The following is a 23,736-nucleotide window of genomic DNA, read 5'->3' as shown; positions in this document are numbered from 1 at the left end:
TTTGTTTTTATATGATAAGACACAGTCCAAATTGGTGCTTAATTTTTAAAACAGCTAACAAATTATGATGATTTCCAATGAACTAAGTTTTTTCTCTAAATACATACATACAAAAGAAAAAAAATAATGATTCTGGATTGTAAAAAGCTTGAAGAGTGAAAATCAAAAGGAATTATACGAAGAATGATATGTTTTAAAACAAAAAAATAAAGAAAATATAAAGAGATGATTCTGAAAACTATGCTAGAAGTTGACAAACTAGAAGGAATTGTCTAGAAACAAAAGTAGAAGTGTCCACGAAAGAGTAATTTTCTGAAAAAGTAACAGATTATCTACATCTTTCAAATAATATTTTATCATCGTGAGATTCCACATTAAGGTGAATGGGAATAAAGCAGACTTAGATGGCGTTTCTATTTTCATTCTATTGGCAACACGGTGCATAGTTATTTCCGACCAAAAACAGACTAGTGTTATTGGTCGAAACGTTTGATACCATATATAGCTGTTTGCAATCAGAGGGTAGATAGTGCTTGAACCACACATAAATTACAAATAACCGCTGTATTAATGAAGCAATTACTTTATATTTTATTAAATTATGAAAATTACAAATTGATGATGATAATAAGGAAGACATTACTAGGGGTATATAACGTAATTCTTCGGACTTTTTTCCTTCAATTTCAATGTCGCCAAACGCTTTTCTTCCGTGACTTAGTAACGTTTTTGGCGTAATTGTAAGTAAAAATATAGAAAAATCTAAGGTATTCACTCGCAACTCGCAAATTTTGACTATAAGAGTTGGTGTAACATTTACTATATTTTAAAGCTGGGCTGGTTTGAAGAGAATGGACGCTTCTAATTTTGTTTCTCTAGCTGTACATTATTATCAGCACATAGCTTACAGTCGTTCCAGTACAATACAATGTGGTTGTTAAAATTACAGATATATTAAAAATATAAATGAAGTCATTATGATTTTTATAGAACAACCTGCACCCCTTATGATCACCATATTAAAAACCCTTGAAAAAACTGAGTACAATCATCTCTCTCATGGTTGTATGCTTTATCAATGCAAATGAGATTCTATCTATGAGAACTATCATCATTCTCATTCACTTTTGTGTAATATTCAATAATTCAAAACTATTATTTTGAGTGGTACTATACAGTGGGAACAATGAATGATAAGGAGAGTGTTTTATCAACCATATCACGGAGTTAATAATGTTTTTGAAATACAAAATATTCTCAACTATCCATCGCGATGTAGAGAGATGTGTCTTCCGATTGCCGGCAAAAGACTTCAAGTCAAAAGTCATCATTTTCAAATGATCAAATAATTTTTTTGACAATGCGCTATTATACTTGACCTTCAGTGTTATTTAAAAAAAAAATTGTGAGATAAATGGATATTCGAGTACGTATCATAGAGAATATTATAAAATATTAAATAAGTAAATTTTGACATGGCGACTTTTGCCAGAAACAGTGTGATAAATAAATTCAATTTTGAAATTTGTGAAATCCTAAAGAGTGATTCAAAATCAATGTTTTTTTTTGTTAATCAAGGGTTTCTAATAACATCGCACCCCTAGTTAAATTTTTATGTAGATATATTGAGAATTTTGTAAAAAAAAAAAGGAGTTTATTTTTGATTCCCTGGTTTATTTTTTATCCCATAGTGAAAAAAATTACTTGTGCTTTAACAAAAAATATTAACAAAAGAGATAAAACATATTGAAAGATGTGCAATCACGATAATATACAATAGTAATAATATGTTTGAAATTAAACACAGGGATCCGCATTTACGCATATGTTTACGAGTCAGGGGTTAGAATTAGGGGAGCGATGCGATCACGCTAGGCTGATTATTCTAAACTCTTTGGTAGGTCGGTACGAACGAAATGTCGAGTGCCGGTGTGCTGTTTATCGGGTGGACTTGCGGGCGCGTAACAGGTGGCGGAGTTTGCGCAGGAGCAGGCGGGGGCGGCGTCAAATGAGCGCCACGGGGATGCAGTGTGCGGCGGGCGGGGCGGGGCACGGCGGCGCGCAATCCGCGCCAGCGCCCTCAGCGCCCCCGATGAAGTGTTCCTCCGATAGAGGAGAGAGCTCCTTCAGCGCAGACCTGGAAATGTAAATGGTTTAGGCCTTTTGTTACCAGTTACAGTGCCTGAATCGTAATATATTCATTATGCTATTTTAATTGATAAATATTGCGAAACTTCCAGTGTTTCTTAATGTAGGGACACGTCCCACCTGGGGGCAATTTAAAAAACAAAATTAAAAAAAGAAAATTTTTTGTGTTTTTATTATTTACACTAATATTTAAATTTCATACTATTTCTGTGAGCCCAAGAGGCTCATGGACAGGAAGGGTATTTCAACCCGTTCAGTCAAACGACTGATGCTTAAGGATGGGATTTTTGATGCTTAAGGATGGGAGGGGTGTTTTTACCTTCTGCGCCGGCTTCATTTCAAAGTCAGAAAAGAGGGAATTATTTTATGTTTTTATATGAATATTATATGATCTTAAATATATGGACACAATTATCAAATCCCGTCGCCAGCGCTCCACAGCCGTAAAAAACTTCTTCATCTTTAAACCCTTATCTGTCCCCAATGGTGCATAGGGCACTGCATCATATAAACGCAGTGTTATTTTGATCGTTAACACATGAGGGAAAGGTGATCAGCCCTCTGCTTCAGATACCAGTCCAGGGTAATATTGAATAAATATTAGAGTGAAAAAGTCACGTATATTTATTTGATCCCCCTGGGAATCTAACCCGGGACCTCCAGAACAGTAGCCGAGTGTCCGCAGTGTGTTGACATCCAGAGGTGACTCACCAGAGGTCTCGGGTGAGGTAGGCGGTGACGCGCGGCACAGGGAAGCCGTTGAAGGGGCTGGCCACGGGCAGCGTGTAGGCGCCCATGTCCCGGAAGACCAGCCAGTCACCCACGTCCAGGGCGGGCAGCGACACCCGCGCCAGGATCTGGTCCATGCTGTCGCACGTCGGGCCCCACACGCTGCTGCCCATCGTGCCGCCAGACGCCCCCTGGGGAACCACAACCGCAGCGTGAATAACCCCACCAGGAATATGCAATGATTTGTTTCCATTTTTCATTTAAGTTTTTTTTTTTCCAAACCCTTATCCGCAACCCAATGGTGCATAGGGCACTGCATCATATAAACGCATGAGTTATCTAGATCGTTAATACATGAAGGAAAGAAAGGTGATCAGCCCTCCGCTTTAGGTACCAGTCCAGGGTAATATGGAATAAATATTAGAGTGAAAAAATCACTTATATTATTCTACCCCCCCCTGGGAATCGAAGCCGGGACCTACAGAACGGTACCGAGCGTGCTGGCCATCACACTACGGAGGTAGTGTAATTGTCAGCACGCCTACCTACCTTCTTTAACCCACTTAAGTAGGTGCTTTAAGTTTTACTTGGTAAATACTAATATTTCTCAAAAATCTATTGTGATACGTGTTTCCATGCATTCCACATCATTTTCAAACACCGTATGTAAAAATACTATGCATACTTATATGAAGTATTGATATGTAATACAAACATTGTAAATTGTCATTTTTAAAATATATTTAAGCACTGAATTTTAAATATCAAAGTCTAAATTTTTGAGTTCTGTCCTTGTAATGGCTGAAAAATCTACGTCAATGGTTTGGCAGAAGCACCAAATCTCTGTTCCGAGCTGCAGCATCTAAAGTGAAGATAGCCATGATGATCGCCGATATTTGTTAGAAGTGGCACAGAAAGAAGAAGTCCTTAGGGCGTTGAAGGACGGTAGATACAACGGACAAAAATCCTGATTTTTGACCTGACAGAATTCTTCTTCTTCTAACCCTTATCCGCACCAAATGGTGCACAGAGCACTGCATTGTATTGATGCAGTATTATTCTCTCGTTATCCATTCGCTCCACATTATACCATTATACCATCCACAGAAAAAGACTATTATACCATCAATCAAATAAGACAATAAATTTTGAGTGTAAGTCCCTCTCCAAGCACAAGAGCTCAGTCTCTTTTTTAGAGAGTGTAAGTTTGCCATATTGCTCACTCCTTTCAAGAACGTCATAAATCAAAAAACTTGATTATTTAGGAGAACGTTTTTAAAGTTTAAAAATATAACACAATGTATTAAAAATAAATATCAAGCCACTTATTGAACTTTTTGTTGTGCAACAGATCTTTTTAGATAAAACCTGAAGGTTTTTTCTCCATTTGAAAAATATTTTGTATATTTAAAAAAATAATCAAACAATACCTTTTCTTCAAAATGCAAAAACAACACTTGTGGCGGGTGAATATTAAGTTAAAAATATGCCGCTTTTGCTGGGATATAGTACATTTTCTGGGCATTCCGAAAACATGCACAACTGAAAATTAACGATTTTTGATTTATGACGTTCTCGAAAGGAGTGAGCGATATGTATAAATGTATAGAAATTGTAACAAATTGTATTAAAAAAATGTCACTATATTAAATAAACAAGTTAATAAAATACCTTGAGTGGAGTGCAGGTGACCACCTGGTGGTCGTACAGGACGCAGTTGAAGGAGCCGTACACGCCATCGTTCACAAAGTACATGGCGTGCGTCACGGACCCGTTGTCATCGTACAACTGCGGAGAACAAAATTTACCTTTGTAAGAAGCAATGCCACAAAATAAACATTAAGAATATGAAAATACAAGAACAAAAAAAACAAGTTCGGTGGTATCTAAAAATGAAATATGTAACTTTAATTTTTTAATTGAAACTAACTAACTAACTAACCATCACGCCGCTTCTCCGCAGGGGTAGGCAGAGAGAATAGAGCGCCACACCACTCTGTCCTTGCAAACATTCTTCGCCTCTTCTACGTTCATGCATCTCCTCATACATACCCGCCGATTGTTACGACTCCTAACCTGACCACTTTCAAGTATTTGGCATACCTGAATTAATTACATTAATTGAAATTTAAAAATATAAAGTGACATATTTCATGGTATTGGCTGGGTTATTGACCAGTGGGACCATTCTCGAGAGATCGCAGTTAGGACAGAAATTGCGATAAAACGGTCATCTCATTAGTAATAAAAACTTCAACTCAAACCTTTCCAGGAGTATGGTCGTATATATATATATATGTACGACCAATACAAAACATGATTTATGACGTGATTTATATCAAAACATGTATAAAACATGATTTATGTCAAAATTGCCAATGTTGCGATAAACCATGTTTACTGGTGTAAGAGTTTTTTTTTTTATTCAAGAAAATATGTTGCGTACAGCATCGAGTATGATATAAATTATAAAAAGTAAAAAAAAATTCGCCTCCGTAGTGCAATGGTCAGCACGCTCGGCTACCGTTCTGGAGGTCCTGGGTTCGATTCCCAAGGGGGGTTAAATAAATATTAGTGATTTTTTCACTGTAATATTTATTCAATATTACCATGGACTGGTACCTGAAGCGGAGGGCTGATCACCTTTCCTTCATGTGTAAACGATCAAGATAACACTGCGTTAATATGACACAGTGCCCTATGCAACATTGGGGTGCGGATAAGGGCTTTATTAATATTATTATTAAAAAAATAGTTTTTTTTAAAACTTTCCTGGATAGGTTAATCTGCACATGAGTATTGTAAAATGTTATACAATTTCAGTACTTTGCAAGCCAACCGTGAACTCAAGCTAAGAAGATTGAAGCATTCCAAGCGGGAGAAGGCTCAAAATATCATGGGTCGAAACAAAGACGTCTTATGGTGGAGACTGACCGGAGCATCTCGTCGTAACATAACGTCTTAACATCGCTCGCGGCGAGCATCACCGAGCATCCGAAACTATGGATGGAGCGCTCGGCTCGCTGTACTGACTGCCTGAATGCTCGCATCGTAACGTGTTATGTTACGACGAAATGTGGAGGTCAGTCTCCACCTTTAAGATACACGGGAATGAAGAGAAGTTATAGACAATATAAAGAAAAGAAAGCTTAAGTATTTTGGCCTTTTAATGAAGGGAGAGAAATATCAAGTAATACATATTATATTGCAAGGCAAAGTTGAAGATAAACGCAGTATAAGAATAAGACGTATAACTTGAGAGGGTGGTTCCGCAGTAGCATTGAGCCGCTGTGAACAGCTCTGAGGAGCGGCTGCAGATAGAGTAAAAATTGCAATTATGATTACCAACCTTCAGCGTGGAGTGGCACAGTAAAAAGTAGACTGCTCGATAAAAAACATACTTTATATTATTTTTACGGCTAAGTGTAAGCAAAGACACGAACCAGGCGCTTGGCGAAGACGCTGACGGCCAGGGTGAAGGCGGACGCCACAAAGTACCGGCCCGGTTCAGCGATGATCCTGACTCCACACCCTACGGGGAAGTGCTCTTCCAGGGACATGTTCACAACCTCGGCAATCTGAAACCAAACGCCGATATTAGTTAAATGTTCAAGTAGGTGATCTCCCATGAGATAATAATATTAGTTAAATGTTCAAGTAGGTGATCTCCCATGAGATAATAATATTAGTTAAATGTTCAAGTAGGTGATCTCCCATGAGATAATAATATTAGTTAAATGTTGAAGTAGATGATCTCCCATGAGATGAAAGACCAAATAAAGTAGTCAACGGAGTCCTAGATCAGGAAGTAATAATAATAATAATAAAACCCTTATCCGCACCCCAATGGTGCATAGGGCACTGCGTCATATAAACACAGTGTTATCTTGATCGTTTACACATGAAGGAAAGGTGATCAGCCCTTCGCTTCAAGTACCAGTCCAGGGTAATATTGAATAAATATTACAGTGAAAAAATCACTCATATTTATTCTTACCCCCCCTGGGAATCGAACCCGGGTCCTCCAGAACGGTAGCCGAGCGTGCTGACCATTACACTACGGAGGCGGACATTAGATCAGGAAGAATAGAGCTTAATTGTACGGCTAGTGACTAACATCCGAACACAAGATGAAGCTAATAAAAAAAATTAACTCCCACTTAAATCCTTTGCCCAATTTGCCCGTACCACGTACGGACAAAAAAATGGGCCTTTGCGGATTTGGTCGTACCTAGCATGGGAAAAGAAATAGCTCAAACTGATTTTACCATATTATTTTATGAGCTCTAAATGCTGGACTGCAGTGGACTCTTGTCACACAATGTCGGTATTATTTCATACATTTTGAACATGTCTTAACTTGTCCGGGAGTATGGACGTAAATGGACGTCGGTGCGAATTTTCCTTAAAGGAGTATAGACGTTAATGAACGTCGAAGTCCATCTGTCAGTATGATGTAACTTGTATAGCAATGACATCTGTGAATATTTGTGTGTAATTTTGTCATAATTGAAAAATATTTCGAATAGGTGTTTTTAAAAAAAAAATATTTTAACATAATTTCTTCTCTCATCTCCATAAAACATTGATTTAATGAAAAAAAAATTAATAAAGTTTCATATAAAAAGAACCCACTCCCCAGAGAAAGTCGGACATCATTTTTTGTACTCCCGGAAAGGTTAATACATATCATATATTTGAAAAATGTAAAAAAAAAAAAACTGCCCTTTTCCAAGTACAATCTTCATTAAAACTCATTAGTTAAGAGTTTAAAAAAAAAGCGAGCTATATTTTTTGCAAACACAAAATGTGGCTGCCATGTTGGGAGGTTGCCAAGGTTCTAAGGTCTTGATTGGAAGTTGTCCCATCACATTCCCGGATCTAATACAGAAGCATCTAGGCTTCCTGACAGACCTTCTCAGTGTGATTCAAACTCGGTGAGAGGAATATAGCCTCACCTCCTGGATGCTGGTGCCCGAGTCTCCCGGGAAGCCGCCGCCGATGTCCAGCAGGTCCATGGAGTGGCCGAGCGAGGCACCCAGCGAGAAGAGCGCGGCCGCGTGCGCGATGGCGCGGCTGAACACCTCCGGCTCCTGGCACCCGGACCCCACGTGGAACGACACGCCCACCACCTGTGCAAAACAATACAAATAGTCCGCCATCACTTATGGAATTTTATATACCATACATCGCCCACTCCTTTCAACAACTTGACATACACTCCTCGCTTCCTTCACATCCATACATCGAGTCATACATGCCCTTCGATTACGCAGACTTTTGACACTACCAGATTTAAGGTTCTGATTGATCTGATCATGAATGCATCAATTTTTTGTATATGAATATTACATACCTTTTTATACATATATCTCTTTGTTGAGGTTTTAACTGTATGTACATTATTATCAAATCCCATCGCCAGCGGTCTGCAGGCGTAAAAAAATATGCATCCGAAATGTGTTAATATTGAGGGTATTTCAAATAGGACTAATACTTGAAGGAATTTGTATATTAAAAATGTCAAAACCAGTTGGAAAAATAGCACCAAAAATATGTTATCAAAAGTGGTTAAAAACAAAGTTTGACTTTTGTATATATTTAAAAGAGTTTAACCGCATCATACTTTTCAACGCGTCATGCTCGTGCGTTAAATGTGTTCCAATTTTGAAGTTTTCAATTACTTTTTCGACGACAAATTAGTACAAAATATTGTAGACATAATTGTAAATTAAATGTGGTCGCATTGTTATATTTTATTTGAAAAATGAATGAACTTTGAATAAAACATTTTTAAAAACCTGGTATTTTTTTAAACACTTTTTATTAACCGGATCCACGCGGCTCGCATAATCGTATGTGTTTTAACAAAACATGCCCCACACACGGCTGACATAAGCGTATGTGTTTTTACATTGCTCCAAGTTTCGAATCTCAGTTCAACTTGGAGGGATTTTTTCATGGTGAGGAACTTTGGATAAAATAATACGTCAATCCTTGGCCTTATGACATCTGTTGAAATATCTGACTAATAATTTGTAACATCACAAGGATAAATAAAAGAACAGATCACTGATTTTTCTTGCGGTCGGTAATTAGTCCGCGCCATAATCATGCCCTATATCTGTCTCACTCTCGACGCTACGCATCGCCAGTGGGTAAGAGTGACACACGGATGCGTGCTTTGATTTATTTATGTTACGATCTTATTTGTTTATATTACGATATATTTCAAGAATAATGTGACACAAGTGTATTATAGAGTGCCAAAAAGGCACAATTAATCCCATTGAACGTTTTTGTTTAGGAAAATAAATCGTTTCTTAACTAAATACATGATAAAAGTAATCATTTAAAAAACGGTGAAATACCGCCGCGCACTGGCGTCTCTTAGGTACAAAGTTAACGCGGTTAAAAGATTAAAAAAAAAAAAAAACCTAGCATTAAGTGGTTAAAAATGAGTGATTTGTACAGAAGCGGATACTCACGTTGAGTCCCAGGATGCGGGCTTGCTTGAGGAGGCGCGGCGCCTCCAGGATGGGATCGCAGCCGAACTTGAAGCCCAGAGGGCACTGCGCAATCTTGGCATCGCACCGGATGCGGACCACCAGCCTGGACAATACATTAAAACTATTGTTTAACTTAATTCCTGCGGAAATAGAAAATCAAATTGAAACTTGCGGCGCGTCCTTCTACAACAACATGTTACCTTTCAGACTTCAATGTTTAAAAATACATTTTATTTTTTGTCTCATCACAGATGAAGAAGAATATGGAAGTCTGGGTATTTACGGGGCTGACGACAGTCATAGGCTGGTTTAAGTAATCACTTTTTAAAATTATGGCGTTTCTCATGTGTGTGATTATAATCCAGGATTTGGACCTCACACACTAATAAGAGTTTCTGCTCAGTAAAAATCTTCTTTTCATCTCACCAATAGATGTCTATAGTGAAGTTCTAGTGATTCAAGAACAATGTTTCAAAATTGATTCATACACATAGAACTTCCAAGAATTTGAGTAGTGTGGTTGTCAATAATGTGTGGAATTGGTGAATGTTACACCAGTGTAAAGTGATCACTTAAATCAGCCTATGACGGTCGTCAGCCCCGTAAATGTCCAGACTTCCATATTCTTCTTCATCTTTGATGAGATGTCAAAAAATAAAATGAAAAATATTCCTATAATTGAAGATAATCCAGATTTGTGAACAAGTATTTGGACACACTCAAAATGTTGTAAATTTAAAAATACATTTTATACATTTTATATTTGACAGTTTGTAAATTGTAAGTAAAATAATAAAATTGAGTAGTTTGCCATATAAACACAAAATGGTATTGAATTTATTTTGCTCTTCAATCTGACATTGTTAAAAAAAAGGAATTTCCAAATAAAATCTTCATTAACCAGTTTCCAGTTTAGCACGAGCGTGAATCAGGCAAGGTGTTTGAATCGTATTCCGACGTATTTATTTGCCTGTGCCAAATATATTATTTTAGTCAATAAAAACAAATACCGTAGAACAGGGCTACTTGAACTTTGATGTGTTACTTGAGCCCAGTACAAAAAAAAAAGAATTCTGTATTTGGTCTACAATAATGAACGTATCGACATGATTCATTGTTTCCCTGACAGGTGACACTTATTGTCACAATACTTCCATCGGTACCACAATCTAATTTTTTTTTTGTACTGGGGTCAAGTAACACATCAAAGTTCAAGTAGCCCGGTCTACGGTACAAATTATGTATTTGTTTTTATTGACTAACCTCAGCAGTCTTTGGGCAGTCATGTTTAGATTTGTTGGTGACGATTTCTTGCACCGACGAATTTTCTCAAAAAATTTAAACTGAAAAGTAGTTTAAACTTTTCAGTCAAAGGATTAATATCATAAATACATCATTTATTCATGCTGAAAGATGAAAGATTTCGGAATGCCCATCAAATGTACTATATCCCGGCAAAAGAGGCATAGTTTTAACTTAATATTTACCCGCTACAGGGCAGAAAATGTTGTTTTTGCATTTTGAAGAAAAGGTATTGTTTAATTATTTTTTTAAATGAACTAAATATTTTTCAAATGGAGAAAAAACCTTCAGGTTTTACCTGAAAAGATATGTTGCACAGTAAAAAGTTCAATAAGTGGCTTGATATTTATTTTTAATATATTGTATTATATTTTTAAACTTTAAAAACGTTCTCTTGAAAAATCAAGTTTTTTGATATATGACGTTCTTGAAAGGAGTTAGCGATTTGTCCTACATTTATGGTTCATCATAGATACATTTGCCATACGGGCGTACAACAATGATAAGTGGGGGGCGGTAGCGTACCTGGCCTTAGGATAGTGCTGCTTGATCTTGAGCAGCTCAAACTCGCTGTCGAAGGTCATGGTCTGCACCCCGCTGGCGAGGGCGTGCCGCAGGTGCGACGCCGGCTTGGCCGGGTTGGCAAATATGATCCGGCTGCAAGCGTTCAACATATCAAATTAACCTTTATTCACTCACAAATTACATATTATTAATCAAGCGTCATTAGTGAACCGACAGTTATTTGTCAACACATTTTGGGAGGGTATTTTTTTTTCGTCCGCCTCTGTAGTGTAATGGTCAGCACGCTCGGCTACCGTTCTGGAGGTCCCGAGCTTGATTCCCAGGGGGGGGTCAAAGAATACAAGTGATTTTACACTCTAATATTTATTCAATATTACCTACCCCTGGACTGGTACCTGAAGCGGAGGACTGATCACCTTTCCTTTGCGTGTTTTGGGATCAAGATAACACTGCGTTTATATGCACCATCGGGGTACGGATAAGGGTATAGAAAAAAATAAAAAAATATATTACGCCTGCGGACCGCTGGCGACAGGATTTTATAATTATGGAGATATAGTTAAGACCTTAATAAAGAGAATGATACATAATATTCACAAAAAAACATTGGATAATTCCTCCTTTTCTCCCTTTGAAATGAGGCCGGCGCTGAAGGTAAAAATACCTTTCTCGTCCTTAAGCATCGATCGACCCAACAGGTAGAAATACCTTTCCAAATTAACTATTTTACCTTGTGAAAAAGATTGTTACAACTCATTATGAGGAAAGTTCATGGATAACTCACTCGGGGCTGACTCCAAGTCCCAGGACCTGGCTGATCTCGGCTTTGGAAGCGCAGTCAAAACCAGCGCCCAGAGAAGCCAACACTTCCAGAACAATCTGCATGTCGTTGCATTTCACAGCTAGAAAAAAAATCCATCATTCAAATATTAAAATGAAACACCTGTATAAGACCACTTTTGTGTTTATTAATATAAACTGACAAGTTTCCAAAACTATAACAGATTGTATAACACGTGTTGATGGGAACATCTGTAGTTCTTGAAACTAGTTGTGTAAACTATAATAAACTCAAAAAGTGGTTGTATTTTTATATTTAAATCATCGTGTTATTCCGTAAATTTAATGCCAAATTAAATAAATAATATAAACCATTAAGAATTCCAGTAGTGATCATGTCTTTAAGAACAGTGTCCGTCGATGGTTGCTTCTCGTTGGAAGGGACAAGGTAGAAAGTGAATCAATTAAAGTCCAGGTGTAATTATTTTGTTGTAAAACCTTTACACTGTAAATTGTCATTGTATCTATTGTATGTAATGTAAATAATCTAATAATTAAAAAAAAAAACAAATAATGATAAAAATAAAAAATTCTATTAACATGTAAGTATTTCGGCTCAACACAGGCCATGCCTAAAGAGCCGCAATACATATACATAGTAAAAAAATGTATGTATCTATGAAATAAATAAATAAATAAAATAAATAAAATATAATCAATTATTCATTAAAAAACGAGTCTTAAAATAGTTTCTCGAAAAACACCTAGAGGAAGACCAAAAAATTCACGGATGCTGCAGAGAGAAAATATGATTCGAAGACATGGCCTAGGTGACGTTGCATATAACAGAAGGCTCTACAACCTGAGGATGAGGAGGGCTGACCCCAACAGTCTACAAAGATGATAAATCGGGATAGAGCCAGGAAGAAGAAGACAGAGGGTGCATTGCAAGTAATATATTCCATAGTTTGGCAGTTTGGATAGCGCAGAAATTGCTGAAGAATGATGTGCAGTGTCTGAGAAGAGAAATGTGAAAGATTGTTAGAATTAAGTTTTGTACTGACATTTCTAGGTGGAACTGCATTTTATATAATAAAGTAACAACCAGTCTGATGATGTCCGTTGAGACAAAACCCGGTCGTTGGTCAAATAAAGTTTATGTGGAAAAAACTATAATGTTGTTTCATTAATTGATTCGGCAGTCACTTTGTGGTAAAATCCATCCATTTTTAATTAATATTTTACTTAGTAAACACCACTTTTTCTTAAAATTTACTGTGACACGTGTTTCGATGCATTCCGCATCATTTTCAAACACCGTATACCTTATATTAATACACAAACACCGTATATCAAAACGGTAAATTAAAATCTACTGTGACACGTGTTTCGATGCATTCCGCATCATTGTCGAACACCGTATACCGTATATTAATACACAAACACCGTATATTAAAACGGTGTTTGAAAATGATGCGGAATGCATCGAAACACGTGTCACAGTAGATTTTAAGAAAAAGTAGTATTTACTAAGTAAAACATTAATTAAAAATATATAGTTGTTATTTTATTATATGACGAGAGTTCATTTTGAATAAAAAGATAAGCATGGAAGAACGGTGTATGAAGGGCTCACCGTAGTGGGGCTCGACACGCGGCATCTTCTGCTTCCAGTTCCTGAACTTGTCCACAATGTCCCCGATGTCCAGGATGTAGAAGGCCTCCTCCTGCTGCTTCTCGGCCGCCTTCTCCCTCAGCGCCCCCCAGGAGCTCCAGCCCTCTCCGACAACGCGCACGCGCTCCTCTAGCCTGACCATCTTCCCGGCAGTCGTCGACGGGATCACCAGAGCAACAGGAAAGCGGCGAGCACTGGCAGACACTCGACGGCGAAATCTCCCAAGTCCTCGGTCGTCAAGTACAGGTAAACGAGGAATGTTACAAAGAAAAGCGATACTAGGCGAGACTTGCGACGGAATGCTACAAACAGCGATCTAAGAGGATGAATTCAAGCACGTCAAATTACCGCGAATGGATATCAAATATTATTTTTAATCAGTGTGGAATGAACTGAAAGGTTTTTTTATCGAGTATTTTTTTTCTCTCACAAAACTATATTTAAATTATATAGGTCCAAAAGTTTTTTCTTCTTCTTACGATTATTATTACAGCGATCAACGTGTCAAATAAATAGTAAACGGTTAACAGGTGTAACTTGTGCAACCAACGGGCGAACCCTTAGCAACACTTGTCCACAGAGGTAAACTGAAAAAATAAAAGAAAACAAACGGTTATTACCTGTTTTAAAAATAAATAAATCATCAAGCAAAGCATGTGATTATTCTACAAAAATGTTTAAAAACATTTATAAATGTAACACCCCTTATCATTCATTGTTTACATTGTCTATTGGATTTATTTTTTGACATTTTGTGTACTATATATAAGGGACCCAAACAGAGTCTATTTTGTTTGCTAAAAGGGATCCCCAAGCAATATCTATTGTTGACATTTTGTGTACTATAAGTGATCCTCCAAATAGAGTCTATTTTTGGCATTTTGTTTACTATAAGGGATCCCCAAATAAAGTCTATTGTTGAGATTTTGTTTACTATAAGGGATCTCCAAATAATGTCTATTGGTGACATTTTGTTTACAATCAGGGATCCCCAAGTAATGTCTATTGTTGACATTTTGTGTATTATTAGGGATCCTCCAAATAAAGTCTATTGTTGAGATTTTGTTTACTATAAGGGATCTTCAAGTAATGTCTATTGGTGACATTTTGTTTACAATCAGGGATCCCCAAGTAATGTCTATTGTTGACATTTTGTGTATTATAAGGGATCGTCCAAATAAAGTCTATTGTTGAGATTTTGTTTACTATAAGGGATCTCCAAGTAATGTCTATTGGTGACATTTTGTTTACAATCAGGGATCCCCAAGTAATGTCTATTGTTGACATTTTGTGTATTATAAGGGATCGTCCAAATAAAGTCTATTGTTGAGATTTTGTTTACTATAAGGGATCTCCAAGTAATGTCTATTGGTGACATTTTGTTTACAATCAGGGATCCCCAAGTAATGTCTATTGTTGACATTTTGTGTATTATTTTTCCCCCTCTTGATCCCCACCTTGTCGCGGTGAGGGGGCTTGCGTGCCTCAGTGATTCACCAGGCTATGGCGGTAGTCTAACTACCAGAAGGGTCTCCCATGCCAAGCAGGTTGGTGAAGAGAGACCAGACAAAGCGGGAAACAAGGTTGAGCCGACCTGTTGAGGGGTCCTCGGACCTCAGGCCTCGGGAGCGCTGGGCCAATCACTCTGCCTCCCTAAACCCTTTGATTACGATAAGTCCACGAAATGCCTCGGACACCGGCTTCTCTGGCACCCCCCGACCCGGCTGTGGTATTAGGACTGCGCTCACTAAACGGCTCCTATCCAACAATTCATCTTTCCGCATTGGAACGTACAATGTGCGGACAATGCAGGTCCACGGAAAAGATATTCACGCGACTCGTATCATGGATGACTACAAGTTAGATATCCTAGGACTGAGCGAGTCGCGATGGAAAGGATCTGGAAAGAGGTTGTTGGATAGTCACATGTGTCTGCACTCCGGCCAAGAACGATATCACCGTCAAGGGGTGGCAATTCTCCTTTCAGAAAGAGCAGCAAAGTGCTTGCTTAGTTGGGAACCAATTTCTGAAAGGCTTATACGCGTCACCCTCCAAACGGCCGATAGTTCTGTCACTGTCCTACAGTGCTACGCCCCTACCGAAATTGCAGATGCCCAAACAAAAGATGCCTTCTACGACTCTCTCCATGCGGTCATCGCCTCTCTCCCAAGAAGAACCCGCGTGGTAGTATTGGGAGATTTTAACGCGAGAGTCGGAACAGACCCATCACTTGCCCCAACGGTGATGGGAAGGCACGGCTATGGGCAAGCCAATGGCAATGGAGAAAGACTGGTCGAGTTCGCTAGTATTAACGACCTTGTCATTGGTGGTACGCTATTTCCCCATAGGTCCATCCATAAGTACACCTGGACCTCCCCTGACGGACGAACAAGAGCGCAGATAGATCACATCCTCTATGGACGTGCTAACCGGCGAGAGCTCCTCGATGTCAGGTCCTACAGAGGGGCCGACATTCATAGTGATCACGAGTTACTCGTCGGAAGAATCTGTCTGCAGCTCAAACGTCTGCCGAGATGTCCTCGGCGGAAGAGAATCAACTTAGACAAGTTGAAGAGTGCCGAAATAAGATTGAGATTCGAGGAAACGGTCGGACAACGTGTCCAGCAAGACACCGATCCTCAGCCCATTAATGTTGACTCGATTGAGGCACAGTGGGCCAGTCTCAAATCGGCTCTCAACTCTTCCGCCAATGAGGTTCTTGGCCCCAGGATAGGAGAAAGACCCCATTGGATGTCAGATGAGACCTGGGGAAAGATGGCTGAGCGCGCTCACTTAAAAGCACTGAGGGACAGTGAAAGTGACCCCTACCAACTGGACACCCTCAGAGATGACTACAGGCGCCAAGATCGTATAGTCAAACGATCATGCAGACTCGATAAGCGCCGTCATCTCGATTCTCTTATTGTAACGGCGGAACATGCCGCCCAAGGAAATGACACGCGGAAATTATTCCAAATAACAAGGAAGATCTGCGGAAAGAATTCGGTAACCCCTGGAGCTGTGAAAAACACAAATGGAGTTACCGAATCTGACGCGGATCGTATAAAGGAAATATGGCGTGATCATTTCCACAGGGTCTTGAATCGCCCTCCTCCTCCAATCATCCTCGATATTCCCACGGAGGCTGCGTCAAGCATTCCGCGGGCGGTCGCCATACCTGATGGTCCACCGACACAGGCAGAAATTATAGCTGCCGTGTCGAAATTGAAAAATGGGACTGCCCCTGGTGTTGATGGTATCCACCCGGAATTCTTGAAATGCAGCGTTACTGGCATTATTGGCCCTTTACACCAATTAATGTCCAGTGTGTGGGAAGAAGAGCGATGCCCTAGAGACTGGGTAAATGGGGAGATTACCGTGTTACATAAGAAGGGTGATCCACTCAACTGTGACAACTACCGCGGCATTACGCTACTCAGCGTACCTGGGAAGGTGCTTGCCCACGTAATCTTGCAGAGAATCCGAGCCCCCATTATGCAGGTGCTCAGAGAAAACCAGGCAGGGTTTCTGCCTGGCAGGTCCTGTGCGGATCAAATCCATAATATTCGCCACATTCTACAGCAGAGCCAGGAATTTAACAGTTCTCTGGCGATGTGTTTTGTAGACTATGAGAAAGCGTTTGATAGTCCGCACAGGCCCACACTCTGGAAAGTACTGGAAGCTTATGGGGTGCCTGCGAAATTAGTGGAGCTAATTAAGTCCCTTCACCTCAATAGTGAATGCCGAATGAGAGTTGACGATGTTGTCACGGATTGGTTTGGGGTCTCTACCGGAGTCAGACAAGGCTGCGTCCTTGCACCGTTTCTCTTCATCATCCTCATGGATTTCATTCTTCGAAAGTCATTACCATCTGACCGAGGTATATCCATCTCCCCCTCCCGGAAACTCTGCGACCTAGAGTACGCAGATGATGCTGTTTTAATTGATGACTCCGTCGAGGGTCTTCAATTGATCGTCGACAGGGTAAATAGGTACTCTACGCACATGGGGCTTACAATAAATGTTGCAAAAACCCATGTGTTGTGCAACAGCTCATGCCTAGATGCCCAACAACCCTTGACGTTGAGTAACCAGCGCATCGAAAGGGTCGAGAGTTTCAAGTACTTGGGAGTGTACGCGACTGAAAATGGCAGCCTTCAAAAGGAACTGGGAGTGCGATTAGGACTCGCTGGGTCCGCATTCAACAGTATGAAGGCTGTCTGGAGATCGGATTTATACTCGGTGAAAACCAAATGCCGCCTATACAATGCCTGCATTGCTCCTGTTCTCTTATACGGCTGTGAAACATGGCACCTTACAAGGGCCCAAAGCAGCCGTGTACTAAGCTTTGAGAACAGGTGTTTGCGGAGAATCTTAGGCGTGCGGTGGTTTGACTTTGTGAGGAATGAAGAGATAAGGCGTAGGACGCAGCAAATCTTGGTCACAACTGTCGTCAAAAAAAGGCGATTCAGTTGGCTTGGCCACGTACTCCGCATGCCTCCTGAGAGCCTTAATCAAGCTTGCCTCTTTTACAAGGCATCAGGTTCGCGCCGCCCAGGACGACCATTGCTGACAATTCGTCGGCAGTTCTCGTCAGAACTTCGCGACGCGGATCTGACTTGGGAGGATGCAAGGGAGCTGGCAGCTGACAGAAAAGCCTGGAGACAGTTTGTGGACTCCATATGCTCCACCTAGGGAGCGGATATGGTTATTAAAAATTAAAATAAGGGATCCTCCAAATAAAGTCTATTGTTGAGATTTTGTTTACTATAAGGGATCTTCAAGTAATGTCTATTGGTGACATTTTGTGTACTATAAGGTATAAAATTTGTCATTAAAGTGGTATATTCAAGTGTTTAATTTAATAAAATAAGGGATCTCCAAGTAATCTCTATTGTTGACATTTTGTGTACTAAAAGGGATCCCCAGGTAATGTCTATTGTTGACTTTTTGTTTACAATAAGGGATTCCAAGTAATGTCTATTGTTGACATTTTGTTTATTATAAGGGATCCCCAAGTAATGTCTATTGTTGACATTTTGCGTACTATTAGCGACCCAGATAGAGCCTATTGTTGACATTTTGTGTACTATTAGCGAACCAGATAGAGCCTATTGTTGACATTTTGTTTACTATTAGGGATCCCCAGGTAATGTGTATTGTTGACATTTTGTGCACTATAACCGACTCAAGTAGAGCCTATTGATGACATTTTGTGTACTATAACTGACCCAAGTAGAGCCTATTGTTGACATTTTATGTACTAAAGGGACACAGATGGGGATATTGCAGTGAAGGGGGGCACACTCACGAGGCAGCCTGTCCGCAAGTGGCTGGCGGGGGGCGGGCGGGGGAGTGGCGGGACTCAGCGCAGCCAGGGCGGGTCTACGTTCAGAGATCGCCGCCAGCAGCCGCCGCGTAGCGGGGCCCGCAGACCAAGCGAGCCGAGCTCACTCGATAAGCCTCCCTGGAAACAAAATAAACAACACGTTAGTAATCAGATTCAGCGCACTAACTAGAGACCTGAACATTTGCATTGTCGGGGAAAAGTGCTGTTGAGTATTTTTTTTTTTTTAAACTGTTAAAAATTTTGTAACTGGAATGTAACAAAGATTTGGACACACTCAAAGTATTGTGAATGTAAATTTAGCGTTTTGATTCAACATTCCTGACATTCAGTCAATAAAAATATTTTGAAACTCTATTACAATGAAAGAGTGACATTTGTAATAAAACTAAGCAAAATCATGTCGGTTTAAATATTTGTTTTTTTAATAAAATATAAAATTTATTTCTCACTTGTTGAAAATTTCGCATTTTTTACACGAAACTGACGAAACTCTTTTTATTTTTATTTTATTACCTAACGTCCACGTGACTCTGAAATCTAGCTACGGCTTATGCACCACCGTTTATCATGTCCCTACTCAGGTTTCAACTTTATAAGTTTCATAGCCTATGCCTACTCGTGAGTGGAATAAGTCTTTATGTTTAAAGTTACTATAATTTCATGTAATTCATGAGTGAAAATTCTAGGCAAAAACACTCGACTGACAAAACTCACGTAAAAAGAGAGGGTAATATATTTTTAAATTAACATATTCCTGCCGATTAGAATTTCTGAATTTCGCGTTTGCCAGCAAACTAAAGAAAAGGTGGTAGGGTAGGTACCTAACCGAAATTACGCGTCGCATACCTACCCGTCGACATCAGTCAACCTAACCGTCGACGTCGGTTATGGCGAAGCATCCAAGATAACACGGGACTGCGTCCTCAAATAAAGGCTAATACCATTTAAAGCGGAAGGATATCGCAGACTTTCGTAAGATTCACATCAATTAAGATCGCACCAAATTCGGCAAAATTAAAAAACAAACAAAACCGGGGTTAGAAGTTTTTTTTTTCAAATTGACAAATAAATTAATGAAGAAGAAAAAATACTAGAAAATGGGTATTAAATTTTTTTTTATTTTGTAATAAAAAAAGGATTATTTTGTCTCCATATTTTAATGGAGAAAAAAAACAATTCGTGTCGTCATCACGTGCGACGTTATTAAACGTCTTAACCGCAAGAGTCATCAGCGCAAAAATTGCATTCTTTATATTAAAGTCCACGTATTATGCCGTTTTCGCTCATTTTCGCGTATTTCGAAAATTTACGCACCGATTCTAACGGCAGTGATACCAGCACTACAAAACGACGCATATGCATGACACATAAAGTCGCCAGTTTGATAGGAAAAAAATATTGAAATGGAAAGAGAGAATCTCTAAAATTCTTTTAAATGTTGAGTATGATTTATTATCCATCCCATAACCTATTGTAGCTGTCAAAATAAAGGTATTTAATGAATTAAGGTTACTTTTTGCGCGGCAACTTCGATTTCAATTCTGTTTATTTTTACTATTGTTCTGACTGTTTTTTATATATATTTTTTTATTATTATTATTACTGTATTCCACGCTTGCTTTTGTTTTTTTTTTAAGTATCGTATTAACCTTGTTTAAAAAAATGTAGGTACCTTGGTTAACCTTGACCCTAAAATGAGTAATGGAAATTACTCATCGGGAATATTATATATCGCTCACTCCTTTCAACAACTTCATGTATCAAAAATCGTCAATTTTCAGTTGTGCATGTTTTCGGAATGCCCAGAAAATGTACTATATCTCAGCAAAAGCGGCATATTTTTAACTTCACATTTACCCGCTACAGGGAAAAGGGGTTTATATTTTGAAGAAAAGGTATTGTTTAATTATTTTTTTTATATACTAAATATTTTTCAAATGGAGGAAAAACAATCAGGTTTTACCTAAAAAGAACTGATGCACAGTAAAAAGTTTGATATTTATTTTATTAAAAGGCTTGATATTTATTTTTAATACATTTCATTATATTTTTAAACTTTAAAAACGATCTCCTGATTTTTTTATATATATGACGTTGTTGAAAGGAGTGAGCGATATGTTACTCTTATGTACGTAATATGTTTGTAAAAAAAAGTATTACTAACAAAACTTACATTATTTTTCATAATTTTATTTAACCATTAAAAATATATATTGCTATGATCTGGAGTTAAACTGGCTAGCTGTAAAAGACAAAACTAAACTGGCGACTTAATTTTTAAGACGCATTATCGAGTTCAGAATCTATATAAGGTAGGGCCGCACGCTGGACGCTAAAATCAATAAAACGACTTGAAATTCGTGGCGCGAAAGCTTATCTCATATTTTTTTACACGTTCTATCCTGGCTATGAATCATTTTCGAAATTATTATTTTTTAATACAATAAGTCGGTGTTGCAAGTGAAATAAATGATTTACAACATTTTGAGTGTGTCCAAATACTTGTTCACAAAATCTGGATTATCTCCGATTACAAGAGTTATTTCATATTATTTTTTGACATCTCATCAAAGATGAAGAAGAATATAGAAGTCTGGACTTCCATCTTCATCTTTGATTAGATGTCAAAAAAACAAATTGAAATAAATTATTACTAGGATAGTAATAATTAATTTCACTCGCAAGCTAAAAGTTTATTTTTAAATAATAACCTTGAAAATAATTCATTGTCAAGAAAGAAAAGTTATCGAAAACATTGTAAGGTATTTGACGCGGGAAAAATCGGAAAGATTCAACTCTAAACCGCCTGACAACACCCAACTTTCAGCCATTTTGTTAGCCGACTACGCATTTTGTTCAGTGCTTTCTATATTTTCAATATGCGTATTTTTCGAAAGAAGGGTAAACGGATTATTAATAGTAATAATAATAATAAAACCCTTATCCGCACTCCAATGGTGCATAGGGCACTGCGTCATATAAACGCAGTGTTATCTTGATCGTTTACACATGAAGGAAAGGTGATCAGCCCTCCGCTTCAGGTACCAGTCCAGGGTAATATTGAATAATATGACAGTGAAAAAATCACTTATATTTATTTTACCCCCCTTGGGAATCGAACCAGGGACCTCCAGAACGGTAGCCGAGCGTACTGACCATTACACTACGGAGGCGGACATATAAGGCAATACATAATATACATAATAAGGCAAAGAAATTTTTCGAAGGCCATTAGTAAAAAAAAACAGGTTCCACTCATATCCAGGTCTTTTATATTCAGGTTCGACTGTGGTTGACTATTTATTTAACTAAATATTTTCTCGACAAAAACCATTCGACAATGCTTGTGATAAACGGTGGCTCTGAGGTCACAGATTCTGGAACTTGTTACATAATTGTGTATATATACATATAGCAATTAGCAACGTCAGTAAATTAAAAATCAATTTACATAATATCCCATTACATAACATTAGCAATTGATATCAGTCAGAATGCCAATGACACGACATGACACTTCTTGTGATAAATCTTTTTTTTCTTCTACAAACTGCTTCTACTATCTTTCGAAAACATACATCCATGTCAGTGAGAGCCCTCAGTGGCGATGGTTAAATCTACTTATAATTCAGGTTTATATATATATATATATATATATATATATATGTATATATATATGTATATATATATATATGTATATATATATATGTATATGTATATATATATATATATATATATATATATATATATATATATATATATATATATATATATATATATATATATATGTATATATGTATATATATGTATATATATATATATATATATATATATATATATATATATATATATATATATATATATATATATATATATATATATATATATATATATATATATATATATATATATATATATATATATATATATATATATATATATATATATATATATATATATTCGGAAGCGTCTTCGGGATGGTTAGTTAGCTAACGTTAGAGTAGATTTACCCAAAACGATCTTTACCTTACTGGCGTTTGTTTACAATGTTTTGCCGGGAAAAGAAGTGCAAAGCTTTTTTAAAAAAATAGCCATTGAGACCAAGTTCTGAATTCAAATTCAATTGTTTTTCCACGTTTTCTAAGAGTGTAAAAATTGGGATAGATCTTGTTCACACTGCACTTGGGATTGCTGGCAACATTTATTTGGCAAAGGCATTTCGAACTTGAAACGTGTCATTCGAATTTGGAATGTGCGAATAAAGGTCAGCATTCATTAGCCGACCTAATCTCGCCGCGAACCAACGTGACTGCGATTGACGTCCTACTAGCTCCCCCGGTCACGTGTATTTGACAAGTTGTCAACTCGTAATGAACTTCGTCGCGTATGTATAATGTTATTTACAGAGACAATACATATTATCAGATTAGTTGGTGTGCCGCGGAAAAAAGTCTAGATTTGTGAAAATAACACAATTGCTCCAAATTTTGATTGCCTGTGCTCAGTTAAGTTGGCTTACATTTAGCATTAAACATAATATGTTAAATATGTTACCATAATATGGTAAATATGCACCTATGAAATTTCTTAATTTGGTAGGTGTACCTTGAATAGAGTAAGTTTACGGATCACTGATGTAGAGTACAAGATACTTTATCACTATTCTACCCATGATTGACACTATTCATATACTCCTACATATATCATCAATTTCACGA

General features: G+C 37.9%; 2 protein-coding genes across 5 annotated transcripts in view; one reads left to right on the top strand and one right to left on the bottom strand.

Annotated features, from left to right (window-relative positions):
• Positions 1-1,609: 1,609 nt before the first annotated feature.
• The window catches only part of LOC148307146 (ornithine decarboxylase 1-like), a 40,512-nt gene continuing 18,385 nt past the window's right edge, over positions 1,610-23,736 (bottom strand). For all 4 annotated transcript variants that reach the window (XM_088263867.1, XM_088263864.1, XM_088263865.1 and 1 more), the window contains 10 exons: positions 18,980-19,135; positions 13,630-14,255; positions 11,998-12,115; positions 11,214-11,345; positions 9,366-9,489; positions 7,836-8,009; positions 6,321-6,455; positions 4,549-4,665; positions 2,860-3,068; positions 1,610-2,137 (listed from right to left, as the gene is read on the bottom strand). In XM_088263867.1, coding sequence (XP_088119993.1) covers positions 2,005-2,137; positions 2,860-3,068; positions 4,549-4,665; positions 6,321-6,455; positions 7,836-8,009; positions 9,366-9,489; positions 11,214-11,345; positions 11,998-12,115; positions 13,630-13,810 — 1,323 coding nt within the window. In that variant the 5' untranslated portion in view covers positions 13,811-14,255; positions 18,980-19,135 and the 3' untranslated portion in view covers positions 1,610-2,004. The remainder of the gene's footprint in view (positions 2,138-2,859; positions 3,069-4,548; positions 4,666-6,320; positions 6,456-7,835; positions 8,010-9,365; positions 9,490-11,213; positions 11,346-11,997; positions 12,116-13,629; positions 14,256-18,979; positions 19,136-23,736) is intronic.
• On the top strand, positions 15,205-19,187 carry LOC148307147 (uncharacterized). The gene is made up of 2 exons (XM_088263878.1): positions 15,205-16,537; positions 18,961-19,187. The coding sequence occupies exons 1-2, from the start codon at positions 15,205-15,207 to the stop codon at positions 19,185-19,187; spliced, it is 1,560 nt and encodes a 519-aa protein (XP_088120004.1).

The sequence above is a fragment of the Brachycentrus maculatus genome, unplaced genomic scaffold (genome assembly GCF_059751285.1).
Source record: "Brachycentrus maculatus isolate JH-2025_06_01 unplaced genomic scaffold, ASM5975128v1 h1tg000206l, whole genome shotgun sequence".
In the NCBI taxonomy this organism is placed as follows: domain Eukaryota; kingdom Metazoa; phylum Arthropoda; class Insecta; order Trichoptera; family Brachycentridae; genus Brachycentrus; species Brachycentrus maculatus.
This window is presented reverse-complemented; position numbering and strand designations above follow the sequence as displayed.

Coding starts and splice junctions, on each gene's coding strand:
- LOC148307147 (XM_088263878.1), top strand. CDS start 15,205: ATGCCAAGCAGGTTGGTGAAGAGAGACCAGACAAAGCGGGAAACAAGG. Junction 16,538..18,960: donor TGACTACAGGCGCCAAGATC/GTATAGTCAAAC, acceptor GGGATATTGCAG/TGAAGGGGGGCACACTCACG.